This window comes from Pantherophis guttatus, chromosome 1 (assembly GCF_059756535.1).
Source record: "Pantherophis guttatus breed Tessera chromosome 1, ASM5975653v1, whole genome shotgun sequence".
NCBI lineage: Eukaryota > Metazoa > Chordata > Lepidosauria > Squamata > Colubridae > Pantherophis > Pantherophis guttatus.
In genome coordinates, this window is record NC_142063.1 from 98,809,722 (window position 1) to 98,830,177 (window position 20,456).

A 20,456-nucleotide genomic window follows, 5' to 3' on the forward strand; every position below is an offset into this window, starting at 1 on the left:
TGCAGCAAATGTTAATCAAGTTCAAGCTATAACAGTTAAAAAATAAAGTAGAGAAGAATACTCAACAAAAGGGTAAATATATTAGGTATGAAAAGATGACACTTCAGACATTGAAATTGATTTTAATTGTCATTATTAGGAGATAAATGAAAAACCAGATTTACACTTTCTCCTGGATGAACATTTACTAGGTGTGCTTCTTTGATTGTGTCATCATATGAAGTTGTGTTGATTATGTATGAGCCAGGTGACACTTCAATGAGGATCTCCTGCAATGAACAAAAAAAAACCCCTTCAATTTTAAAACACAAAAACAAACTTCTGCATCAGGAGGATATTGTTCTTAATGAACAAATGAATAAAGTTTAGTAGCATTGTGTGAAAAAGAATTTACTCTATTGATCAATCTACCTGAGCTGAAATATATTAGTTAAAATCTACTGGAGAAAGATAGTAACTGTTCATCAGATATTAAGGCAATTGTCCTGGCAAGCACATTGTTGAGTTTTCAGTCCCAAATCTATTATGTTATATTCCAATCGGTTGTGTCACTGGGGTACCCATAAATATTACATGTTTATTTCAAGAAATCTTTCAAACTGTATATAGCATGATATTCAATACTTTGCAAGTAGGCTTTTTCTGAAGCAATACAAGATTTCCGCCCCTCTTCTCTTGATTTTGAAAGTTTGTCTCAGTGTGTGTGTATTTGTTTGTGTAAATGAAAATTATTGTATCTGCAATTTTGTGGACAGATATAAACTGGTAATGAACTATACAGAAAATGCAAAATGCATTAGCTTTAACAATCCCGCTCTCAGTGATCCTAGTCATTGAGATGAATGGGTGTTCCATCAGTGGAGGTTTTCAAGAAAAGATTGGACAATCATTTGTCCAGGATGGTGTAAGGACTTCTGCCTTGGACAGGAAGTTGATCTTCAAGATCCCTTCTAGCCTATGATTTTATGACTCTAGTCTGCATGCCTAATTGCAAAGATCATTAGAAAATACGATTTAGCAATATCCAGATGACCATAGATTCTCCATCCCCATCATGAAATTTAATGCAACTTGATACTTGCTTCTGATACAGATGGCTGAGCTGGAATTAAAGCAGTTGGTTCAGTTAAAACAGTTGCTTTGGTTTTGTGACGTTCAGGCTTTCCCACTCCTGGAACATTTTGCTTTTCCACTATTGGAGCATTTTTCTTTTCCTAGAGAGAACACATTATAGCTTTCAAATCTGGAAGTGACTAAGTTCAGACTATATATCAGCCATCATCTTGCCCAAATCATAAATAACACCTTTCAGGAGTAAATGCCAGAAGGTATCAAGGACACCCATCAAGAACTTTGCAAAAACAATGTGCTCAGCAATGTCTCTCTGACCTCCCTCATAATTTCTAAGGAAAGAAAAATGTGGCATCATATGATGGAAGGCCCAATGACTCATTCACCCAATTCTAGTTTTTAAAATCCTGGCTAAAGAGAATACATGGAAAGTTCCATTGCCCTTGAATAAACAATTCTGCCTTTGAGGAAAGCAACATTCAGGACAATTACCTCATCTTCAAATGCTCTTAGCAAGTTTTGAGATGCTTCTCTGCTGTGGTAGCGGAAAATATGTTCAATTTCATTCTCGTCAAACTGAAACGGTGGTACTGAACAGTAGTAATTCTAGAGGAAAGTTGTTGATGAAAAAGGGATTAGTAAACCCACTTTGTGTACATGAAACAATTTAAAGTCTGTGTGGGGTTCAAAGCAACCCTCCACATTCACCCCTCTATTTAAATCCATGTTGTTATTTTAATGTTCAAAGCCAGACTTGTCGTATTGAGACCTGATGAGCATCAGTCTCCTTGGCTCTGCTTCCACTTTCTGCCTTCAGAAGAGCAAATGAAAAAGAAGCTTGTTTTTTTATTTACCTAACTTATATGCCATTCATCTCGCCAAAGTGACTCTAAACCAGAATTCATTTTTGTAATAGGACACCTGCATCCTATTCTACACAGCCAGATTCTTTTTCTTGAAATGAGAACAATGATCCATTATCTCTGGATGTCTGTGACATATTGTATCCTATCTATCTATCTATCTATCTATCTATCTATCTATCTATCTATCTATCATCTGTCAGTACTGAATACACATATATGCAATTCAAAATGCTGGAATGATGGAACAGGTAGGAAATGCAACTAAACAGCTACATCAAAGCCTTAAAAATGCTTAAAGAGGGGCCTGAAACTGTATGGGCAGCATTTGCTAAACTTTTCTGAAGACAAGGTGAACAGAATACCAAAACTAAAAAAAGAATTCACATGAAATAATATATAATACAAAATAAAACATATTTATATCCTGTAGTTTCTTCCAAGCAATGAATTTTCTAATACAGCTAGCAGAATGCACACAAATGAAACAGAAGTTTGTCCTCAGGAAAAGAGGGATCGTGTTATTTTATTTCACAAGTGATAGTTTAACATAATACATCCTGATTTCTTCAGAAATTAAGTAATTGCAACTGTTACTTGGTTGGGATTGTAGTTGCTCATGTCAGATTCTCAAAGGGTTGAGTCAAGATCACCAGTCTTTTCAGCATACAGTAAATCAGAGATTTGCTCTGAAGGGTTGAAGAATATTTGGGACAAGATGGAAGATGCCACAGAGACTAGAGGTGAAATAATTCAAAACAACTTTTGCCTTCCCTTTTTCAAGGGCCTCTCTTGGGTCTCAGCCTTTTCTGTGAATGGTAACAGACTAAGCTTTCACTAAGAAAAGACCAAGCCTAAATTTAGCCCACAGAAAAACCTATCACATAAAACCTTCTCACATAAAGAGCCCCTTTATGTCAGAATTGCATTTTGCCTCTTTATAGAACTGGTTACCTCGCACACTGCAGAGATACAGGCCAGGTGTTCAGCAACTGCAGCAAAAGCATCTTCAAGAGAAATATCAGCCTCTCCCTGTTGTCAAAAACAAAATGTTACTATAAAATGTACATGCAGAGACACATGGTGTAAAGAAAAAATAACTTATTATGATACAGAAACAGCCTTCCAAAATACGAGGCCCAACTACATATGGCTTGATACTCTGGCACATCATTAATATACAGTCTCCTTTAAAATGCTACTCAGTGTTGCTTCTTGTTGCTTTGTCAGGTTTATATACAGCTATTGATATGTTAAGCATATACTGTATTTTTGGGAGCATAAGATGCACCTTTTTCCTCCCAAAAAGAGGGTGAAAATCTGGGTGCATCTTATACTTCGAATGTAGCCCCGCCCAGCTTCTCAAACGGAGGTTTCAGAGGTTGAAAAAAGCATCAGAAATGAAGCTTCAGAAAAGAAGCCCCCAAACAGAGCTTCAGAGGCTTTTTTTCTGAAGCTGTGTTTCGGAGGCTTTCAGAGGCAGAAAAAAACATTTTTTCTGAAACAGACTTTCAGAAGTTTTTCCTCCCGAAAAATTAAGTCTTATACTCCGGTGCGTCTTATACGCTGAAAAATACGGTAGAAGGTTTCTGCCTCATCTATACCCTGTCCTTAGCTATATGGCCAAGATGATGTGATTATTTATTTAGAAGAGAGACTGTGTGGAAAGTAGCAGGTAGCAGAAAAGACAGAGGGTCCATGAGAAAGTCTCCTGTATGGATGAATCTCTGAGATATTTAGAGTAGCAACAACATTTAGAAAGAAAATAGCCCAAATTCTTTTGCAATGAATCTAACGGTAGTCTTGAATGGTGGAGCTATTGATAATCTTGCTGGGTAATTAATGAGAACATCTGTAAGTCAGGATTAGTCTGTAGTTTTATGCATCAGTTCCAAATCTGGCTGAAGTCAATTCTTATGGTGTCCCCCACAAACCTAGTTAGAAATGAAAAGGTATCCTAGGCAGCTATCGTGTACCCCTAGCTCTTGAGGCAAATGAAAACATTCACACAAAAATGTTTTAAGTTGGAAATAGTATTCATTTCTATTCGTTGAAATGTTTTAGCTGCTTCTCATGACACTTTTAAAACCAAAACAAACTACTAACATTGCTCGCTATGAGACATAGCATTTTCTCTCTTTATATAAGAAAAGATCCAATGTGGTCTAGTGGTTAAAGCACCAGACTAGAAACCAGGAGACTGTGAGTTCTAGTCCTGCTTTAGGTACAAAACCAGCTGAGAGACGTTAAGCCAGTCACTCTCTCTGAGCCCAACCCATTTTAGAGGATTGCTGTTGTGGGGGAAATAGAAGGAGGAGGGTGGAGTATTAGAGAGGTTTGCTGCTTTGAGTTGTTTATAAAAATAATAAAGATGGGATATCAATCTATCAATCAAACAAACACACAAACATACATAGACCTTGTCTGCAGGGCAAAGAACTGGAATCCAGGTACAGGCTCTAAGGCTCATTGATTAAAACCAACCAAACCTTACCCAAAAGGTCCTGTTTTGGTGATGAGAAGGCAGGCACCAGTACAATTTCCGTTTTTTTGCTCGCTCTAGAACTTGCCGAGAAAGTGTTGCTGTACGCTGCATGCGATGCTTCTCATTTAGTGTCCAGAATGCCATTCCTTGAATTCAAGTCTTAAAAAACCAGAAAAGTTGCTCAGTCAGTAACAGAGTTGGGAGGGGCCTTGGAGGTCATCTAGTCCAACCTCCTGCTCATGCAGGAGACCTGTACTAGGGATTCGAACCGCCGAACTGCCAAACTTTCTGATCAACAAGCTCAGTGTCTTAGCCACTGAGCCACCTAGACTGGTCAAGAACAGCAGTGCTAGAGAAAAGATTAGGAGACAAAGGAGAACAGTATTATCTAGCTAGCCAACTCTCTGACTCCTCTCCTTCTACCAGTTTTCCACCATAAATGTTATTATTCTACCTCACTTGCAAGGATATCTTTCCCAATCCTTCATTTCCCATCTTCAAACTCTTTCCTCAAGCCAACCTTCTCTCAATACAAGTACTTTTCTTTAACAAAAGATTACAAAGTTATCAAGACAAGAAGAAAAAGTCATTTGGCATACTTCAGACACACAAAATTCATTATGATTCTCAAAAATGTTGGCACAAAAATGACCAGGTTTGGGACTTGCTGAGGCCTGCTGGTTTATAGAACTTTTCTTCACCATTCCCGTTTGCTCACCTTCTTTTCCTGCATATAAAGGGAGAGCCACGCTGACAAGAAAGAAAAGTTGTATTTGCCACTTGGCCTCTCCCCACTCCTAAGCAAATCAGCCAAAGTGACAAGGAGGAGGAGAGCTACTGACAATAGCCAGTTCAAGGCTACTGTATATTTTTGCTACTTGATGTAAACCAGCTGTGATTCAAAAACACAGCCCCGTGGACTCCATTTTCAATTAACCAGTTTAATATTATTTCTGATCTCTAAACTGAGCCCTAATTAATTAGGTGTAATTCTCTATCAAGACAAGATCAGAACACCAAGCTGTTTCTATCGACTTTGTCCTTGATAATGTAAATATAATAGAGTTTGTATTTTATCACTACATGTATGATACAATACTGTCAGCCAACAACAGTGGTTGATAAACTTTGATTTATACTTTAGTACTGCATAAGTCAATCATTATTTATTCAGTAAGCCATGGATGAAATAAGCTATGGCTTAGTTGGTACATCTGAATCAGGCCTAAAAAAAAGGAAAGAATTAGCTCTTAATCAAACTTGAAATATATTCCAGATTGAAATAGTCGCTTTAGGTTTTGACCCTAAGTACATTTTGCTTGGAAGCACCCCCATTAAAATCAGGAAAATACTTTTCTCAGTTACACTTTTTTTCCACATTATATCTTCCAAAGGAGATGCCTTTGTTACCAGTTTTGACTTTTGGGATACTATGTGTTACCAATGCATTACACTGATAGAATTGAAAAAAGTCAGAGTGCATCTCAGTTGTGAGTACAGCTGAATTTATCAAAAGAATACACTGAAACTGTCTCTTTTGTGGCCTCAATAGGCAGCCAAAGCCTTGCACCAGTTATTTCGAAAAGTGAATAGTCCTACAAACGTAGGGCAGGGTAGGAGCTCCTATGTTTAGACAGTTCAGTTCAGTGCAGACTTCATAATGCAACTGTTGGAACTATACAAGAATTCCTGCTATCTGGAATGAGTTCCCCCCCCCCCCGGAGATACAGAGGATCCCGGATTTATGCATCTTTCGCTGTGCCCTCAAGACCTATTTATTTCAACAGGCTGGCCTGGCCTAACTTCTCTTTTTAATTGTAACTTTTAAAATTGGTTTCAAAACATTAGGGGTGTTTTAAATTGTTTTGGGCCAAATTATTTAATGGGTTTTTATATTGTTTTTTAAATTTTGTAGTTTGTGTGTTTTATCCTTCTGGCTGTTCACCGCCCTGAGTCCTTCGGGAGTAGGACGATATATAAATCTAATAAAATGAAATGAAAATAAAGAATGCCATTTTTAATGCTGATTACCCAGAAAAAGAATACAGCTATTTCCTGCCATTATAAAAAATTGTCAATATGTAAACCTACCCTCAATATCAACCTCTCCAGGAAACCCAACATACAAAATGTTACAATGTAGGATTACAAAATACAATTATGGATAGCAACCAAATTTATTGGCACACTTCTAAACGAGGCGTTGCTTTCTTCATTGTACTGGGTCCAGATAGGCAATTTCCGACCCCCAAAGCTAATTACTGTTGGCTAGTTGTAACATAACCAAAGAAGGACGCTAAATGGGGCGAAGGTCGAATAGACTCTTCTATTAAACGACCTTCGTTCAAAAAGCACACATGCGCCATCTGCTGGCAGCCTCAGGAACTTACCGTCGATAACGCCGCTAGACAGAAGCTGTGAAGTTATACAGCAAAGCCGAAGGAACGGAAATGAAGCAACGGGGCGCTTATCTCCTCCGCAAAAGCCACTTTCCCCAAGGAAATGCTTGCTCGTCCTTCCAAATGACAAACGATTGAATAAGAACTACACGACGTCACCAAGGACGGCTACAAGAAACGGCTGGTTTCCTCAAAAATTCTAACCAGAGCCAATGGCTACTTGTAGCCCCGGCCCGGGCGAGGAGGGAGGGGCGTTGCTTTCGCGGAACAGCCATTCGTGGCGTCAAGGTCCGCCTTCTTCCTTTCGGAAGCTGCTTGGCGGTGAAATAATAGGAAATAGCAGCTGCTTTAAGATCTCGGGGATCAGTTCTACTTTCTTCGAATTCAGGGCATTGGCCCGCCCGCGTGATCGACACGGCAATAGAAGGCGAGATCCCCGAGTGCTACTATTTATGCCATAAGGGTTTCGGGCTGGAAGATGCAGAGACGGGACTTACCTGTTGGATACCGTAGTAGTAGATACTTTAGGAAGCCACGTGTTTAGGATTGAGGTCTTGAATTGGTTCGGCGGAATGATGGTCCGGCCGGAATAACGGAATGCACTTTGCAATTCTCTATAGCACGATACCCTCGCGTTTACAGTGCTATTCCGTGCATATTTAAGCGGAGGTGATGTGTCCTTCCTCGCTCGTTCACTTCGTAGTGAGCACGTGTTCCTGCCGCTTCCTTGCCATCCTCCAAAAAAGCAGGGAGGGGGCGGAGAAACGTCCCTCCGGCAAACAAACAGAAAAAGCCTTATATAGTTCATTTGAAGAAGCCCAGAGTAAAGTAGGGACAATACTTACAAGCCTTTCCTATCATCAGTTCCTGAGGTGAGTTAGTGTCAAAAATTAGTTACTACACATCTGGACGTGCTTTCTAAAGAGTAAATGCCCCGGAGGGAATTCGTTTAAATATTGGACTGTTAGGCTCAACACTAGGCACTTCAAAGCAAGTATATTGTAAAATGGGTGCTTAACAGAATTGCTGTCTGCCCCCTTTAATAATTATTAAATGGTAAGTTTAATACGTGAGGGAGCCGAGCTGCAAAACCCGTTGGACCACTAGATGGCGGAAAGATACAAAAAATCTTTCTGCCATCTGTTGGTGGTCTGGAGTTTTTGAACTCCGGGTACTCTACTCTAAAGTGGCTCTAAAACGTCATCTGCAAATGGTGACATTTAGCACAGTAGGGTAATTTGGTGGATTTAGCAACATGGGAGCTCAGTTCTCGTAATTTCTGTTAAATCGTCCTTTCTACTAAGGCTGGCTGCACCAACATGTTAAGTCATCATCTACAAACCACAATTGTTGGGTCCACACAATTTGTCCTGCCAAAAACAAAACACATTTGAGCTTAACCTGAAGAATTTATATTATCTTATATTATTTGCTTTAACCTCTCCAGATTTTTTTTTAAAGTTGGCTTTGGGATGAGAGCTAATTTAAACCATTTCCCCATGGACTCTGGCTCGGTTCACATTCTTGGCTTTTAGCTTAGTGTGTTCTAGCCAGTTGTTGTTTATTTAGTAAACTAAGAGGCATGAGAGCCAGTGTGGTGTAAGAGTTAAGATGTTGGATTGGCACTGGAGAGTTTTGGTCCACTCATTGTTACATAGAAGCTCCTTGGGTGACTTTGGGCAAGTCACTCTCTGTCTCTGCCTAGTCTACCTCACAGGGTGGTGTTGGGGGAACAATGGGAGGGGCAGTGGTGAAATTCAATTCTTTTTACTACTGGTTCTGTGGGTGTGGCTTGGTGGGCGTGGCAGGGGAAGGATACTGCAAAATCTCCATTCCCACCCCACTCCAGGGGAAGGATACTGCAAAATCCCCATTCCTTCCTCACTCCTGGGGGAAGGATATTGCAAAATCTCCATTCCCACCCCACTCTGGGGCCAGCCAGAGGTGGTATTTGCCGGTTCTCCAAACTACTCAAAATGTCCGCTGTCAGAACCTGCTGGATTTCACCCCTGGGAATGGGGAGTGTTAATGTATTATCCCGGAACAAAAAATTGGGATACAAATCTAAACAAGCCAAAACTTAGGTCAGGCATGTTAAACCATGGCAACTTTAAGACTTGTGGACTTCAACTCCCAAAATTCCCCAACCAACCATGCTTGCTGAGGAATTCTGGGAGTTGAAGCCCACAGGTCTTACAGTTGCCAATGTTGGACACCCTTGACTTTAGATGATGTTTCAAACAAAGCATATTCTCACTTTCAGTATCTGTTTGGTTTTTGTGTTGGGATTTTCTTTCTTTGTGGTTTCCCTCAGCCAAAAAGCGAAAAACATTTATCTATTTATATCTGGGTAGAGAGGAAAGAAATATATGAAAATAATTAAGTGATATTTTTGGCAAACAGAAAATTGGCCAGGATCACTCAGGAGTAGGTTAGGTTTAGGTTTATTAAATTTGTATACCGCCCTTCTCCCGAAGGACTCAGGGCAGTGAACAGCCAAAATTAAAATACATACAGTATAAAAATTAAAATAAATTAAAACAGAATTAGATCAGTTTGGCTTCCCCAAATTTTAAAACCCTTTACCCATAAAATAGCCCATTAAAATTTTAAGCCAGCCCGGCTTGCTGAAATAAGAAGGTCTTCACGCTCGGCGGAATGTACGGAGGTCCGGGATCAGTCGTATTCCTAGGGGTAGCTCGTTCCAGAGGGCGGGTGCCCTCACAGAGAAGGCTCTCCCCCTGGGAGTCGTCAGTCGACATTGCTTGACCGACGGCACCCTGAGGAGACCCTCTCTGTGGGAGCGGATTGGCCGGTGGGAGGTTATCGGTGGCAGAAGGTGGTCTTGTAAATACCTGGGCCCTAAGCCATGGAGCGCTTTAAAGATGAGAACCAATACCTTGAAGCGCACCCGGAAGACCACCGGGAGCCAGTGCAGCTGGCTCCCGGTGACAATATGACATTGTCATCCCTATTCTGAAAAGGTGGTCGTCTTTTCCTTATTGAATCTAGATCTTTTAGAATTTATTTATCTATTTACATCCCACCTTTGTTATTTTTATAAATAACTCAAAGCGGTGAACATATCCAACACACATTCCTCCTCCTATTTTCCCCATAGCAACGGCCCTGTGAGGTGGGTTGCTGAATTTGCTGTCCTGATTTATCCATGCCAGCGTAAAGAAGTCCAGGCTTTTTGGCTACTTCCTCCCCCCCTCCACTTCTGTAGAGACAGATGTCAGGTGTAGATTTCCCTGTGGGTTTTAGGACCTAAGAATTGAACCGTACTTGAAAGGCTGAAACCTGAAAGGCTGTGTCACCATAAAGCATTTAAGAGAACAGAAGATTCATTTGTTAGCTGTTCTGTTGTTTATACTGTAAGGATTTTAAAGATTTGTTTAGATACAACCAGGGTTGAACCCAGTTAATCTCTTTGCTTAATCCCAAATTGACCTCCCCTCACCCGAGACAAAGTCTCCCTATAAGCCCATCTAAACCAAAGAATAGAAGCCTCCTCACCAGCTCACAGCATAGCTCAAGGGCAGCCCTAGCAAGGGAGCTGCAACTTAGAGAAACTCCAACCTCCTATCTTCTTATCAGTTGATAACTTCAACATTCCATCTCCTTAACAACTATATTCCTCAGCTTTGCTGTCCTCCTGGAAGATCCATTATGTCTAACAATAGAATTCACTTCAGGTACAGGGACAAGGACCTGCCCACTTCCCCAAACTGGCCAGCAAACCAGATCCCTAGGATTTCCCATCTTGTAGCTCTTGACTTTCAATAATAATCTTTGCTTTCCCCTTATTTTGAGTTCTGTCTTGTAAAACAAGCGCCCAAGGATCCCTGCAATAAACATGGTTCTTTTCAGTGCTGTACTCCTTCAAACTAAATCCATGACAAAACTGAGCTCCAGAAAGAAGACAGAAACTGAGTTTACTCTTGGTTCATAACAGTGGTGAAATCCAATTTCTTTTACTAGCGGTTCTGTGGGCGTGTCTTGGTGGGTGGGGTGTGTCTTGGTGGGAGTGGCAGGGGAAGGATACTGCAAATTCTCCATTCCCACCCCACTCCATGGGAAGGATACTGCAAAATCTCCATTCCCTCCCCACTCCATGGGAAGGATACTGCAAAATCTCCATTCCCACCCCACTGGGGCCAGCCAGAGGTGGTATTTCCCAGTTCTCCAAACTACTCAAAATTTCCGCTGCCGGTTCTCCGAACTGCTCAAAATGTCCGCTACCGGTTCTCCAGAACCTGTCAGAACCTGCTGGATTTCACCCTGGTTCATAGCCACTTTGTTTTAATTTTCTGTACATTGCCAATAAACACCTCAACTTTTGTCTAACCAAAGAAACTTAACATTTGTTTCACAAATTGTTTGAAATCATAATGTGGTTTATTTGGTTTAGCATAATGTATATAATCAACCAACTGTGGTTTGTAAAGCATGTTTATAGGATAGTACAATGTGTGAACTTAGTTTTAGCATAGAAGCATTTCAAACAATGTTGGTTCATTATAAAAATTATGGTGTGTAGACTATACTGAGAGTAGAGTAGCAAACTATAAGACACTAATCATTTTTTTATTTCAGAAAGGTGTTTAAACGTCTTTAACTTGAATCGCATCTGTAACTTCTATCCCTGCTCCCGAGGGGTAGCAATGCATGTCAGAACTTTTTTAAAAAAATGTTAACATACCATGTTTGGTAACCAGGGATGGCCTGCTTATTTATTTTTAGCTCTAGATTGGAACTTCAACTTTGCTTACATATATACTACTATAATGGAATATTTGAATATTTTTTCATATTATATTTAACTGAAGATTATTCAGAAAATATTAATATTCAAAGTTATAAAGGTAGTCCTCAACTTATAACCATTCATTTAGTGACCATTCAAAGGTAAAACAGCACTGAAAAAGTGACTATTGTCCACCCTTAACTGTTGCAACATCCCTGTGATGAAAATTGGCAACTGGCATGTATTTATGACGGTTGCAGTCTCCCAGGGTCATGTGATCACCTTTTGCAACCTTCTGACAAGCAAAGTCAATGGCGAAGCCAGATTCACTTAACAACTGTGTTACTAACTTAAAAAAACTGTGGGTGATTCACTTAACAACTGTGGCAAGAAAGGAGATAAAATGGGAAAAACTCACTGAACAACTATCTTGTTTAGCAACAGAAATGTTGAGCTCAATTGTGGTCATAGGTTGAGGACTATCTATGCCTGATAACTCTTGGCTTAAATAGTTTTAATTAGCAAGCTAACAGGATCTTTGGACGGTTAATAACATTTCTGCCCCACCTTGCAAAAAACTTGCATCTGTATGCAACAATCCACATTATAAACATTTAAGTTGTTATTCACACTTTGAATGGCATCTTTGTTTGCCATTGCTTGTTATAACAGCAGACACCCTTATAGCCTCTGCTCTGAAAGCTGTTATTTGAGTATACGAGGCTGTTTGTTGGATTGAGAAGGCATTATTATGCCACCCAAAACAATTATTCTCTCTAAAGCAGATATAGGGGGGGGGGTCAGACTCCTTAGCAATTAAGCAGAATCAGGCTTCTACATAGAGAACACCACACAAGGCATAGAAATACTGCTTAAAAGAAATGTCTCAAGTTAAAAAAATACATCAAAAACTACCATATAGAATATTAAATATGTAAAAGGGGAGAGAAAAGGAAGAACAACTTATCCTATCTTCAACTGGCACATCTGACAGAATGAAAAGGTAAGTGAAGGCTTATCTAAACAAATCACATAATTAGTCTAATGGTCTGTGTTTGCACCTGAGACACAGGGCCTTTCACCAACACAGAATTTAAATACATGTCTAATTCCCCTCCTTTCTTTGTTGCTTCTTTTCCCAATCATTGCAGGTCACTTAACTTCCTTTAATGGTGACAAAGCCTAGCATATTTATGTGTCTTGAGATTGTCCTTGGATTATGGGAAAATGCTTCTTTAACACTGGTACGGTTAAGGATGATTTAAGGCAGTCTCACTCAAGAGATGGGAAAAAGGCAAAATCATGTTGAAAGGGCATAATTGTGCTATGAACGGAACTGAAGAAATTTCCTGGATGAGAAGCAAAACATTTTCAAGGAAAAAACTCAAGAAAGCCCAAGTGCATTCTGGGAAAGCACTTTTGGGACAACCCTGACCAGAATGATTAAGAATCTTGATAAACATAATTGTGCTATGATTAAGTGTAAGCACATTGTGGTATGATATAATACATATATCGCAATTTTTCATTGGTTCTCTTCTAGGTGCATAGGCTCCCTATATGATACAGAAGTTTCAATTGTTGAGTTTCTAATTGCAAAGTTTAAACCTGGAAGAACAAACTCCCATTTTAGATGATTCTCTGTTCCCAGGAGAGTGGAGAGAGCAAGTGGATGCATCAAACATCATGATCAGGTGAAAAAAAAAATGAAGGTAAAAACAGTTTTTAAGTCTGCTCAAGCCACCATAGTACTTTTATATTTTATTCAGTGAAAGAGGATTAATTTTGGAATAGAATAGAATTTTTTATTGGCCAAGTGTGATTGGACACACAAGGAATTTGTCTTGGTGCCTATGGTCTCAGTGTACATAAAATAAAAGATACGTTCATCAAGAATCATAAGGTACAACACTTAATGATAGTCATAGGTTACAAATAAGCAATCAGGAAACAATATCAATATAAATCGTAAGGATACCAGCAACAAGGTTACAGTCATACAATCATAAGTGGGAGGAGATGGGTGATGGGAACGATGAGAAGATTAATAGTAGTGCAGACTTAGTAAATAGTTTGACAGTGTTGAGGGAATTATTTGTTTAGCAGAGTGATGGCATTCAGGGAAAACCTGTTCTTGTGTCTAGTTGTTCTGGTGTGCAGTGCTCTATTGCGTCACTTTGAGGGTAGGAGTTGAAACAGTTTATGTCCAGGATGTGAAGGGTCTGTAAATATTTTCACAGCCCTCTTTTTGACTCGTGCAGTATACAGGTCCTCGATGGAAGGCAGGTTGGTAGCAATTGTTTTTGTTTAATTTAAGGGAATATTTTAATTCTTCGCCCTAAACTATACACCATGGTTCACAAATAGCAGCTGAATTCAGATGCTGTTTGAACCAAGTACAAAGGGAATTCAGTGACTTACAGTTGTAATCATGCCCTTCTCTAGGGCGGGTACACTTAGGCATAATGTGATTTGTTTAATTGGGGCTTAGTATGTTATGTGAACTGTAGTTTGTAAACTGTGCCTAGAGAATGGCTGGTGAAAAAAATTTCAGACATAACTAATAATGCAGTATTTATATCTCTTCTCTAGTGTGGCTGAAAAATTTGGAATTCTGCAGAGGAATGAAGAATGAATTCAAGGTCTTCTGGTAAATATGTATTGCACAATTTAACCTTGATTCATTTTCAAAGTGGCTTCACTTGTAACAAATTTATAATTATTACTGAAAAAGCACAATAGTTGATTTATGATAGTGATAGATTGGGGCAATAAATATTATCCAGGATTACATTTTGCAGGAGATAGTATTTTATGATAAAGATTCCCAGCTAGTTTCACTGTGAAGAATCTGTCGTAGATCACTCCTGGCAACTCTGGCACCTGCATGTTGTATTGCCCCTCGCTCTTGCTTCCCCTTCAGGCTGCTGCTCAGTTGCCCCTTTCCTTTATCTAGTTCATTCTGAGTAGCAGCTTTGCCCTTCCACCATTTTGGATTAACTCATCAGATACCGATCCTTCTCAAAGCCTAAAGGAAGCCTTTTTGCATGTGAGACAGATTGAAACTTCCCTTTTATATTGGAACCAACCCTATAGTGCAGGGGCATCAAACTCGATTACATTGAAGGCCGCATCAGGGTTGTGTTTGACCTTGGAGGGCGGGGTAAGCATGGCCAGGATGGGCATGGCCAGCTCGACGTTATTCATGGGGGTGCCTGTGGTGGCCTGAGCGCTCTGCTAGCGAAAATAGGCTCCCGAGCTCCGTTTTCGGCTGCCTCCTGCAACCCTCTGGCAGTGAAAACGGAGCTCGGGAAGGCCGCACCCAGTCCTCCCAAGCTCCATTTTCACTGGTAGAGGCACTGTGGGCCAGTCCTTTGCTGTTTCCAGGGCAGCCCCGCGGGCTAGATCTAAGCACCCTGAGGGCCACATCCGGCCCCCAGGCCTTGAGATTGACACCCCTGCTATAATGGATTGATGGAAATAGAAATGGGGAACATTTATTGTTATTGTTACTGGGTTACACCCCCCCCATGGTTAAATCTATGACAATTGGATCACGCGGGGTCTCATTTATAACATTTCAGCCTCGTAATATTTCAAAAGTTTAGAATATGTCCCAATTTCTGTTTATACTGTATTATCATCATGTCTGAATTGCTTCGTTAAACAACAAGCAGCTGTTTGCCAGAGATTTATCCTATAATAAACAACCATTTCCTGTCTCGCTTGAGAGAAGGGGGAAATATGATCAACCATGATGGTAATTTTCCAAATGCAAGATCATATTTAAATAGGATTGGTTGCTGAAATAGAATTTGAATTGGAACACCTGATATTAGTTACAAAATCTGTAATATTTCTTATAATGAAAATACTCGAGTACCTTCATTACTCAATTTTATGGAATTGAATTTTATTTCTGAACAGTTTGTGACTTCTATTTTTCAACAATCTAGCCTTGCAACCTAGCCTTTTCATTTTTTAAATATATCGCTTTTGTTTGTATATCTGATTTGTTCCTACAGGTCCGCCATGCCCAGCCTGGTACTTTCCAGATAGGTTCACTTGGAGAGATATTTAATTTTTTCAGCTGTATGCATAACACAGCTAAAAAATTAATAAAGACCTACCTACGTGTATGATGTGGTTCCATCCATCCCCTAAGTCATTCCTAACAATCTTGTCATCATGTCGTCAAAGGTTTTTGTATATAGGTTTTGATGTTTCCTTGTAAATTCCCCTCTAAATACAAATTTGAGCCCTACCTTTTTAGCTTCGGAGCATAACAAGGTCATAGAGTTATATGTTAGGATGAAAGGTAAATATGACTGAGCTGATCCTGACGAATTTACATATGCAGTTTTCATTACAATATTACAAATGTCATTTGCTCTTGACTACTTTCATTTTTTCCCCCATTGTCTGATCTAGTTTTTAATCCTAGAATTCCCAGGGGATTCCCAGCCAAGTACTAACTAGGACCAAGTCTGCTTAGCTTCTGAGACCAATCAAAGTCAGCTACATGCTGTCACCTGTCTAGCCAAGTCATACATGTTGGGAATGTTTCTGAGCTCCAGCTGTTCTTGCTAAGAAATAAAAGCAAGTCTATTATGAGATAAACGATATATCATTAATCATTGTTGGCTTTTAAATACGAAATGGATACAGTTGCTTCAGAAGCCAAGGCAGGCAAGATATTTCAAAGTGAATATAAATACTATGTGGAAAGCATCCAGTTGTCTGTATTTGGTTGCATGAATTCAAACAATGTGAGATGATTTTCTTCTTTTCCAACAGCATCCAAGGGCAGCCTCAGGATTTTATTTATTTATATTTCACATTTCTGAACTGCTCATCTCCCTCAAAGATGGGATATGTGTAAACTTTGTTAAGCTTTATTACTTGAAATGACAGACAGTAATTGGAAGAGCCCTTAGACAAGTATTTTTCAACCTTAACCTTTAATTCTGGACTTCATCTCCTAGAAATCCTTAGACAGTGTATATTCCATTGTTCAATAGCTGTTATAGTTAAGTTCCCCCCCACCATTGGTGTCCAATGTAAACCAATATCCATGTCATTTAATCCCATTTGCTTTTGTTTCTTGTTCTGCCCCATTGTTGGCAGATATACTTCATTACTATTAAACTTTTATTAATCATGTGAATTAAGGCTTTTGTTTTTGTTTTAATTGCTCTAATGTGTCAGCATGTTAATTTGCTTCAAATTTTAAAAATGGTTGCCAGGATAATCTGAAATTGCAATAAAATATGACTAAATTTTCACATCCCTTTTGATTTTTGTCTGACCTAAAGGACATTAGCTACCATCTATGTGATTCTATGGTAGAGGAAAATTGTTTATTAACAGAATTACCTGTGAATCTACAGTGTACATTTCTGATGATTCATCTCCAAAGGGGCCGACTAAAGCTGCCCAATGCAGTTTTTTTCTTTTTTAAAAAATAAAATAAAATTTGGCATACATTTAAATTAACTCCATTTTTTTTAATGTATTACAGCAATATAATTATCTTTTGTTTTTCACCTACCAAGGGATTGGTGTATTTCATCAAAGAATGATTAGTTTGAAGTAACTGTAGATTTTCTCTAGTGAGGAATCTGCCATTGCTTGCTGGCTTATTTTTCCTGTAATCATAAGCAGGAAACAAAACCATCAAGCACCAGGTAGAGAAATGAATGTAAATATTTGCAGGTGTTTCCCATAGCCTGTCTAGAGCAGTGTTTCTCAGACTTAGGAACTCTTAAGAGTATGGACTTCAACTTCTAGAATTCTGGGAACTGAAGTCCACAATCTTAAGAGCCGTTGAGGATGAGAAACATTGGTCTAGAGACTAATTATCCAAATATATCGATGGTAGTGGAAACTGTGAGTCTGTAGATACTATTGAGCTGCTATTCCCAGAAATCCAAGCCATTATAAAGAGAAGTGTCTAGTAACTTTTGGAGAGTCAGCTATTCCCCACCCTGATTTATGATTTACATGACATCTCGTCAAGCTTTTATCACTTTCTATTTGTGTCCTTCCTGACATCCTTAAGAAATCTGGGAATCTCAAATTTTCCATGATGCTGAAAAAAAATGTTTTTCAGTGGTCCTAATAAATATTGCACTAGAATAGCTATATAAAATCTGTTAATCTCTGTGAATGGCCATCAAAGCCACTAGTAGCATAGCTGGCAGCTACTTATCTTTATCTAGCAGTATTGTGCTGACTGAGGATGCTAGGATGCCTGCATGTTTTTAAAAAATATTGGGTGGGCCTGAGCTCTAAAGAAATAGAAAACAATGTTTTTGCTTTGTATTATTGTGCCCTTTGTCTCGCCTAGTTTAGAGCATGGCCAAGACATACCATAGTATGGTTATGGGTGGTTTCATTTTCCCCCTTGTTCTTTGGCTCAGATCAGACATTGTGGTATGTAAACCACTTATTTTCAATTATGAGTGAATTCACTGTATCAGTCCATTACTAAACCATGACAAGGCAAAAATCCAGGAATCTGGCAATTCAATAATGCTTAAAAGTTGGTCCAAGTGGGCCTGGGTGCTCAGAAAATAGAATCGACAGAAACCCCTATGCATCGTAAACCAGATCGTGGGGACTAGCGCTCTCCTCCAACTGCGAATACTTTGAAGCAGAAAAGGAACCTTCAAAGCTGCCTTCAGACCCATCCCTCGCAAACACTTCTGGTTTTCATTCATAAGACGACCTCCGCGCCTTTTTTACAAAAAGTGGGGAGAAAAAACTTATCGGAACCAGATGCTACTCGTCAGGGAATTAATTAGGGGTGGGGTCGCCCAAGACTTCTGCAGCTCTTTATAAAACCAGAAGGATGATGTAGCTTTCCTTCAAGGCGGACGGAAAGTTGCTTCTGTGTAGCAGTTGTGACCACTACTGGAGGAGGTGCGCGCAAAGGAAAAGCGCTCGAACGAGACTCGGAGAAGGGGAGTGAGCGGTCCGTCCCACTTGGGGGGGGGGATTAAAGGGAGGGGGAGAGGGTGGTGGCGGCCTGGAGATGTCAATGGCTCCCTCCCCCCGAGTAGCCCGGCCCGCGCCGTACTCCACAGCGTTGGCTGCAGCGGGCTGGTCTGGTCTGGTCAGGCGGCCGCAGAAGCCAACTCGCCCGAGAGCGCAGGTTTCTTTGTTGGCAGCTAGCGGAGGGGTGGCTGATTCCCATTAATCTCCCGCACTGGCCCCCACCGTCTCCGTTTCCTGTCTTTGCATATTTCTCTGTCTCCTCGCTCCCTTCCCCCCTCTAGCTTCTCCACCAAAAGCGAGCGAGAGACCGGAGGGGGGGGAGGAAAAAAAAAAGTCCGCATCTGGCCAGGGAAGCGGTTTTAAAGGAGCGAGGAGGCGTCGTCCAGCGAGCTGCTTCCGCAGCTTGAAACCCGCGTCTGCTTTTCTCTCAAGCCGCGGGGCAGGAGCCGCCTAGGTAAGGAAAGGGTGCGTTTGCGCGCGCATATGTGAGAGAGGGGCAGAAAGTGAGGAGAAGGGCGGGAAGATGAAGAATGGGGGCCTCCTGGCTGGGAGCCGGGAAGGACAATGGGGTTCTTCTTCGGTGCATGAAGAGAATCGCCGGCGGAGTTTGAGAGCGCGTGAGAGAGAGAGAGTGGGGGGGGGGGAAGGTTTCGGTCGCCTCTAGTTTGGACTCGTGGTCGCGCGGCGTCGTTGGGACGTTGCCTGGTTTTTGCGGGTGTGTGTGTGTGTGGGGGGCTCGTTTGGAGTTGCTGAAACTCTTTCCCGCTCATCTCTTTCCTTTTGGGTGGAGGGGGGGGGAAGACGTTGATGCAACTTTGAGATACGACGGCAGGGACTGCATCTCTCTCTCTCTCTCTCTCTCCCCCCCATCCCTATTTTTTCCCCAGCCAATGGACTTGCGGCGTCCCATCTCGGTGGGTAGGTGGCGCTTCGACCTCGTAGCTCTGCCTGGGCGCTTCCTATGGCTGCAGAATCGTAGGCGGTTTTCGCACCGAGTCACCCATGTTAACCGGGGTGTGATTTCGTGGATTAACCTGGTTGCCCAAGTTCACTTGTATGTCATCCATACATAGAGCGGGAGTATCTCTGCTTGCTCTCTAGTCTTGAGCTATATAGAGGAGTAGTCTTCCAAAAGATCTCTGGCAAAGTCCTTAGAGACCATCACCTCTTCCTGTGGAAGAGATCTCCCAAATCTTAACTCTGTTTGTTTGTTTGTTTGTTTATTCATTCATATTTCTATGCCGTCCACTCTCCGAGGACTCTGGGCGGCTTACACCAAAGAAAGTATACTAAATAGCATATTGCCCCCAACAATCTGGATCCTCATTTAACCCACCTGGGAAGGATGGAAGGCTGAGTCAACCTTGAGCCTGGTGAGATTTGATCTGCTGAACTAGCAGTCAGCTGAAGTAGCTGCAGTAGTGCACTCTAACCACTGCGCCATCTCAGCTCTTGGTTATGACACAGATGTTCAGATATAGGAAGAATATTTCCAGGCTTCCTGCCCCCACCCCAACTTTTCTTTTCCAGGCTAAACGCTGACTTCCTTCAACTTTGAAAGACAAGAGTAGCGTTGGTGGAGGTCATTGTATCCTCCTCCTGTCTTTTTTTTCCCTTCACACACCAGACTTTGGCTGAGGTTGCTGGAGAGACTAATATGATTACACTGATTACACTAATTTAACCTTTCTTCTGAAAGGATTAAACCACATGTCTCTGATCTGGTGGAGAAAGCAGGCATCTGGGTCTCAGAGAGAGAAAAACCCTTCCTGGTTCCATAATGTAATGAAAAACCAGAATTCACTTAGTGATTGTGGGGGAAATTAGATGTCATGGTTGGAGTATGGATAGTATCCAAGTGTTTGCCTTATTTATTTAGAGCAACCTCA

At 40.7% G+C, this 20,456-nt stretch overlaps 2 protein-coding genes and 1 long non-coding RNA gene across 13 annotated transcripts in view; 2 read left to right on the forward strand and 1 right to left on the reverse strand.

Moving 5' to 3' along the window:
* Positions 1 to 106: 106 nt before the first annotated feature.
* Positions 107 to 8,661, reverse strand: AKIP1 (A-kinase interacting protein 1). Of its 2 annotated transcripts, XM_060687695.2 has the most exons (7): positions 7,316 to 8,661; positions 6,810 to 6,934; positions 4,429 to 4,578; positions 2,889 to 2,966; positions 1,564 to 1,677; positions 1,083 to 1,214; positions 107 to 269 (listed from the first exon to the last, which is right to left on the reverse strand). In XM_060687695.2, the coding sequence occupies exons 3-7, from the start codon at positions 4,561 to 4,563 to the stop codon at positions 123 to 125; spliced, it is 606 nt and encodes a 201-aa protein (XP_060543678.1). In that variant the 5' UTR covers positions 4,564 to 4,578; positions 6,810 to 6,934; positions 7,316 to 8,661; the 3' UTR covers positions 107 to 122. The 2 variants fall into 2 exon arrangements, with proteins under 2 accessions (XP_060543678.1, XP_034272932.1); XM_034417041.2 differs by lacking the exon at positions 6,810 to 6,934.
* Positions 8,662 to 12,720: 4,059 nt separating this feature from the next.
* LOC148116493 (uncharacterized) lies at positions 12,721 to 16,732 on the forward strand. The gene is made up of 2 exons (XR_015729950.1): positions 12,721 to 13,262; positions 14,161 to 16,732. It is a non-coding gene; the product is annotated as an uncharacterized LOC148116493 (long non-coding RNA).
* A 1,636-nt stretch (positions 16,733 to 18,368) lies between these two features.
* The window catches only part of DENND2B (DENN domain containing 2B), a 152,216-nt gene continuing 150,128 nt past the window's right edge, over positions 18,369 to 20,456 (forward strand). For 2 of the 10 annotated variants that reach the window (XM_034417033.3, XM_087879117.1), the window contains exon 1: positions 18,561 to 19,021. The gene's annotated coding sequence lies outside the window, so the exon portion shown is untranslated. The other 8 variants (XM_034417032.3, XM_034417035.3, XM_087879070.1 and 5 more) reach the window with 7 other exon arrangements.

What these genes read in the sequence shown, in the direction of transcription:
- AKIP1 (XM_034417041.2), bottom strand. Translation starts at nt 4,563, where the DNA reads ATGGCATTCTGGACACTAAATGAGAAGCATCGCATGCAGCGTACAGCA. An exon ending in GTATCTCTGCAGTGTGCGAG is followed by an intron (nt 1,678 to 2,888) that starts GTAACCAGTTCT and finishes ACTTTCCTCTAG; the next exon opens with AATTACTACTGTTCAGTACC. An exon ending in CTCAGCCATCTGTATCAGAA is followed by an intron (nt 270 to 1,082) that starts GCAAGTATCAAG and finishes TGTTCATTGCAG; the next exon opens with GAGATCCTCATTGAAGTGTC.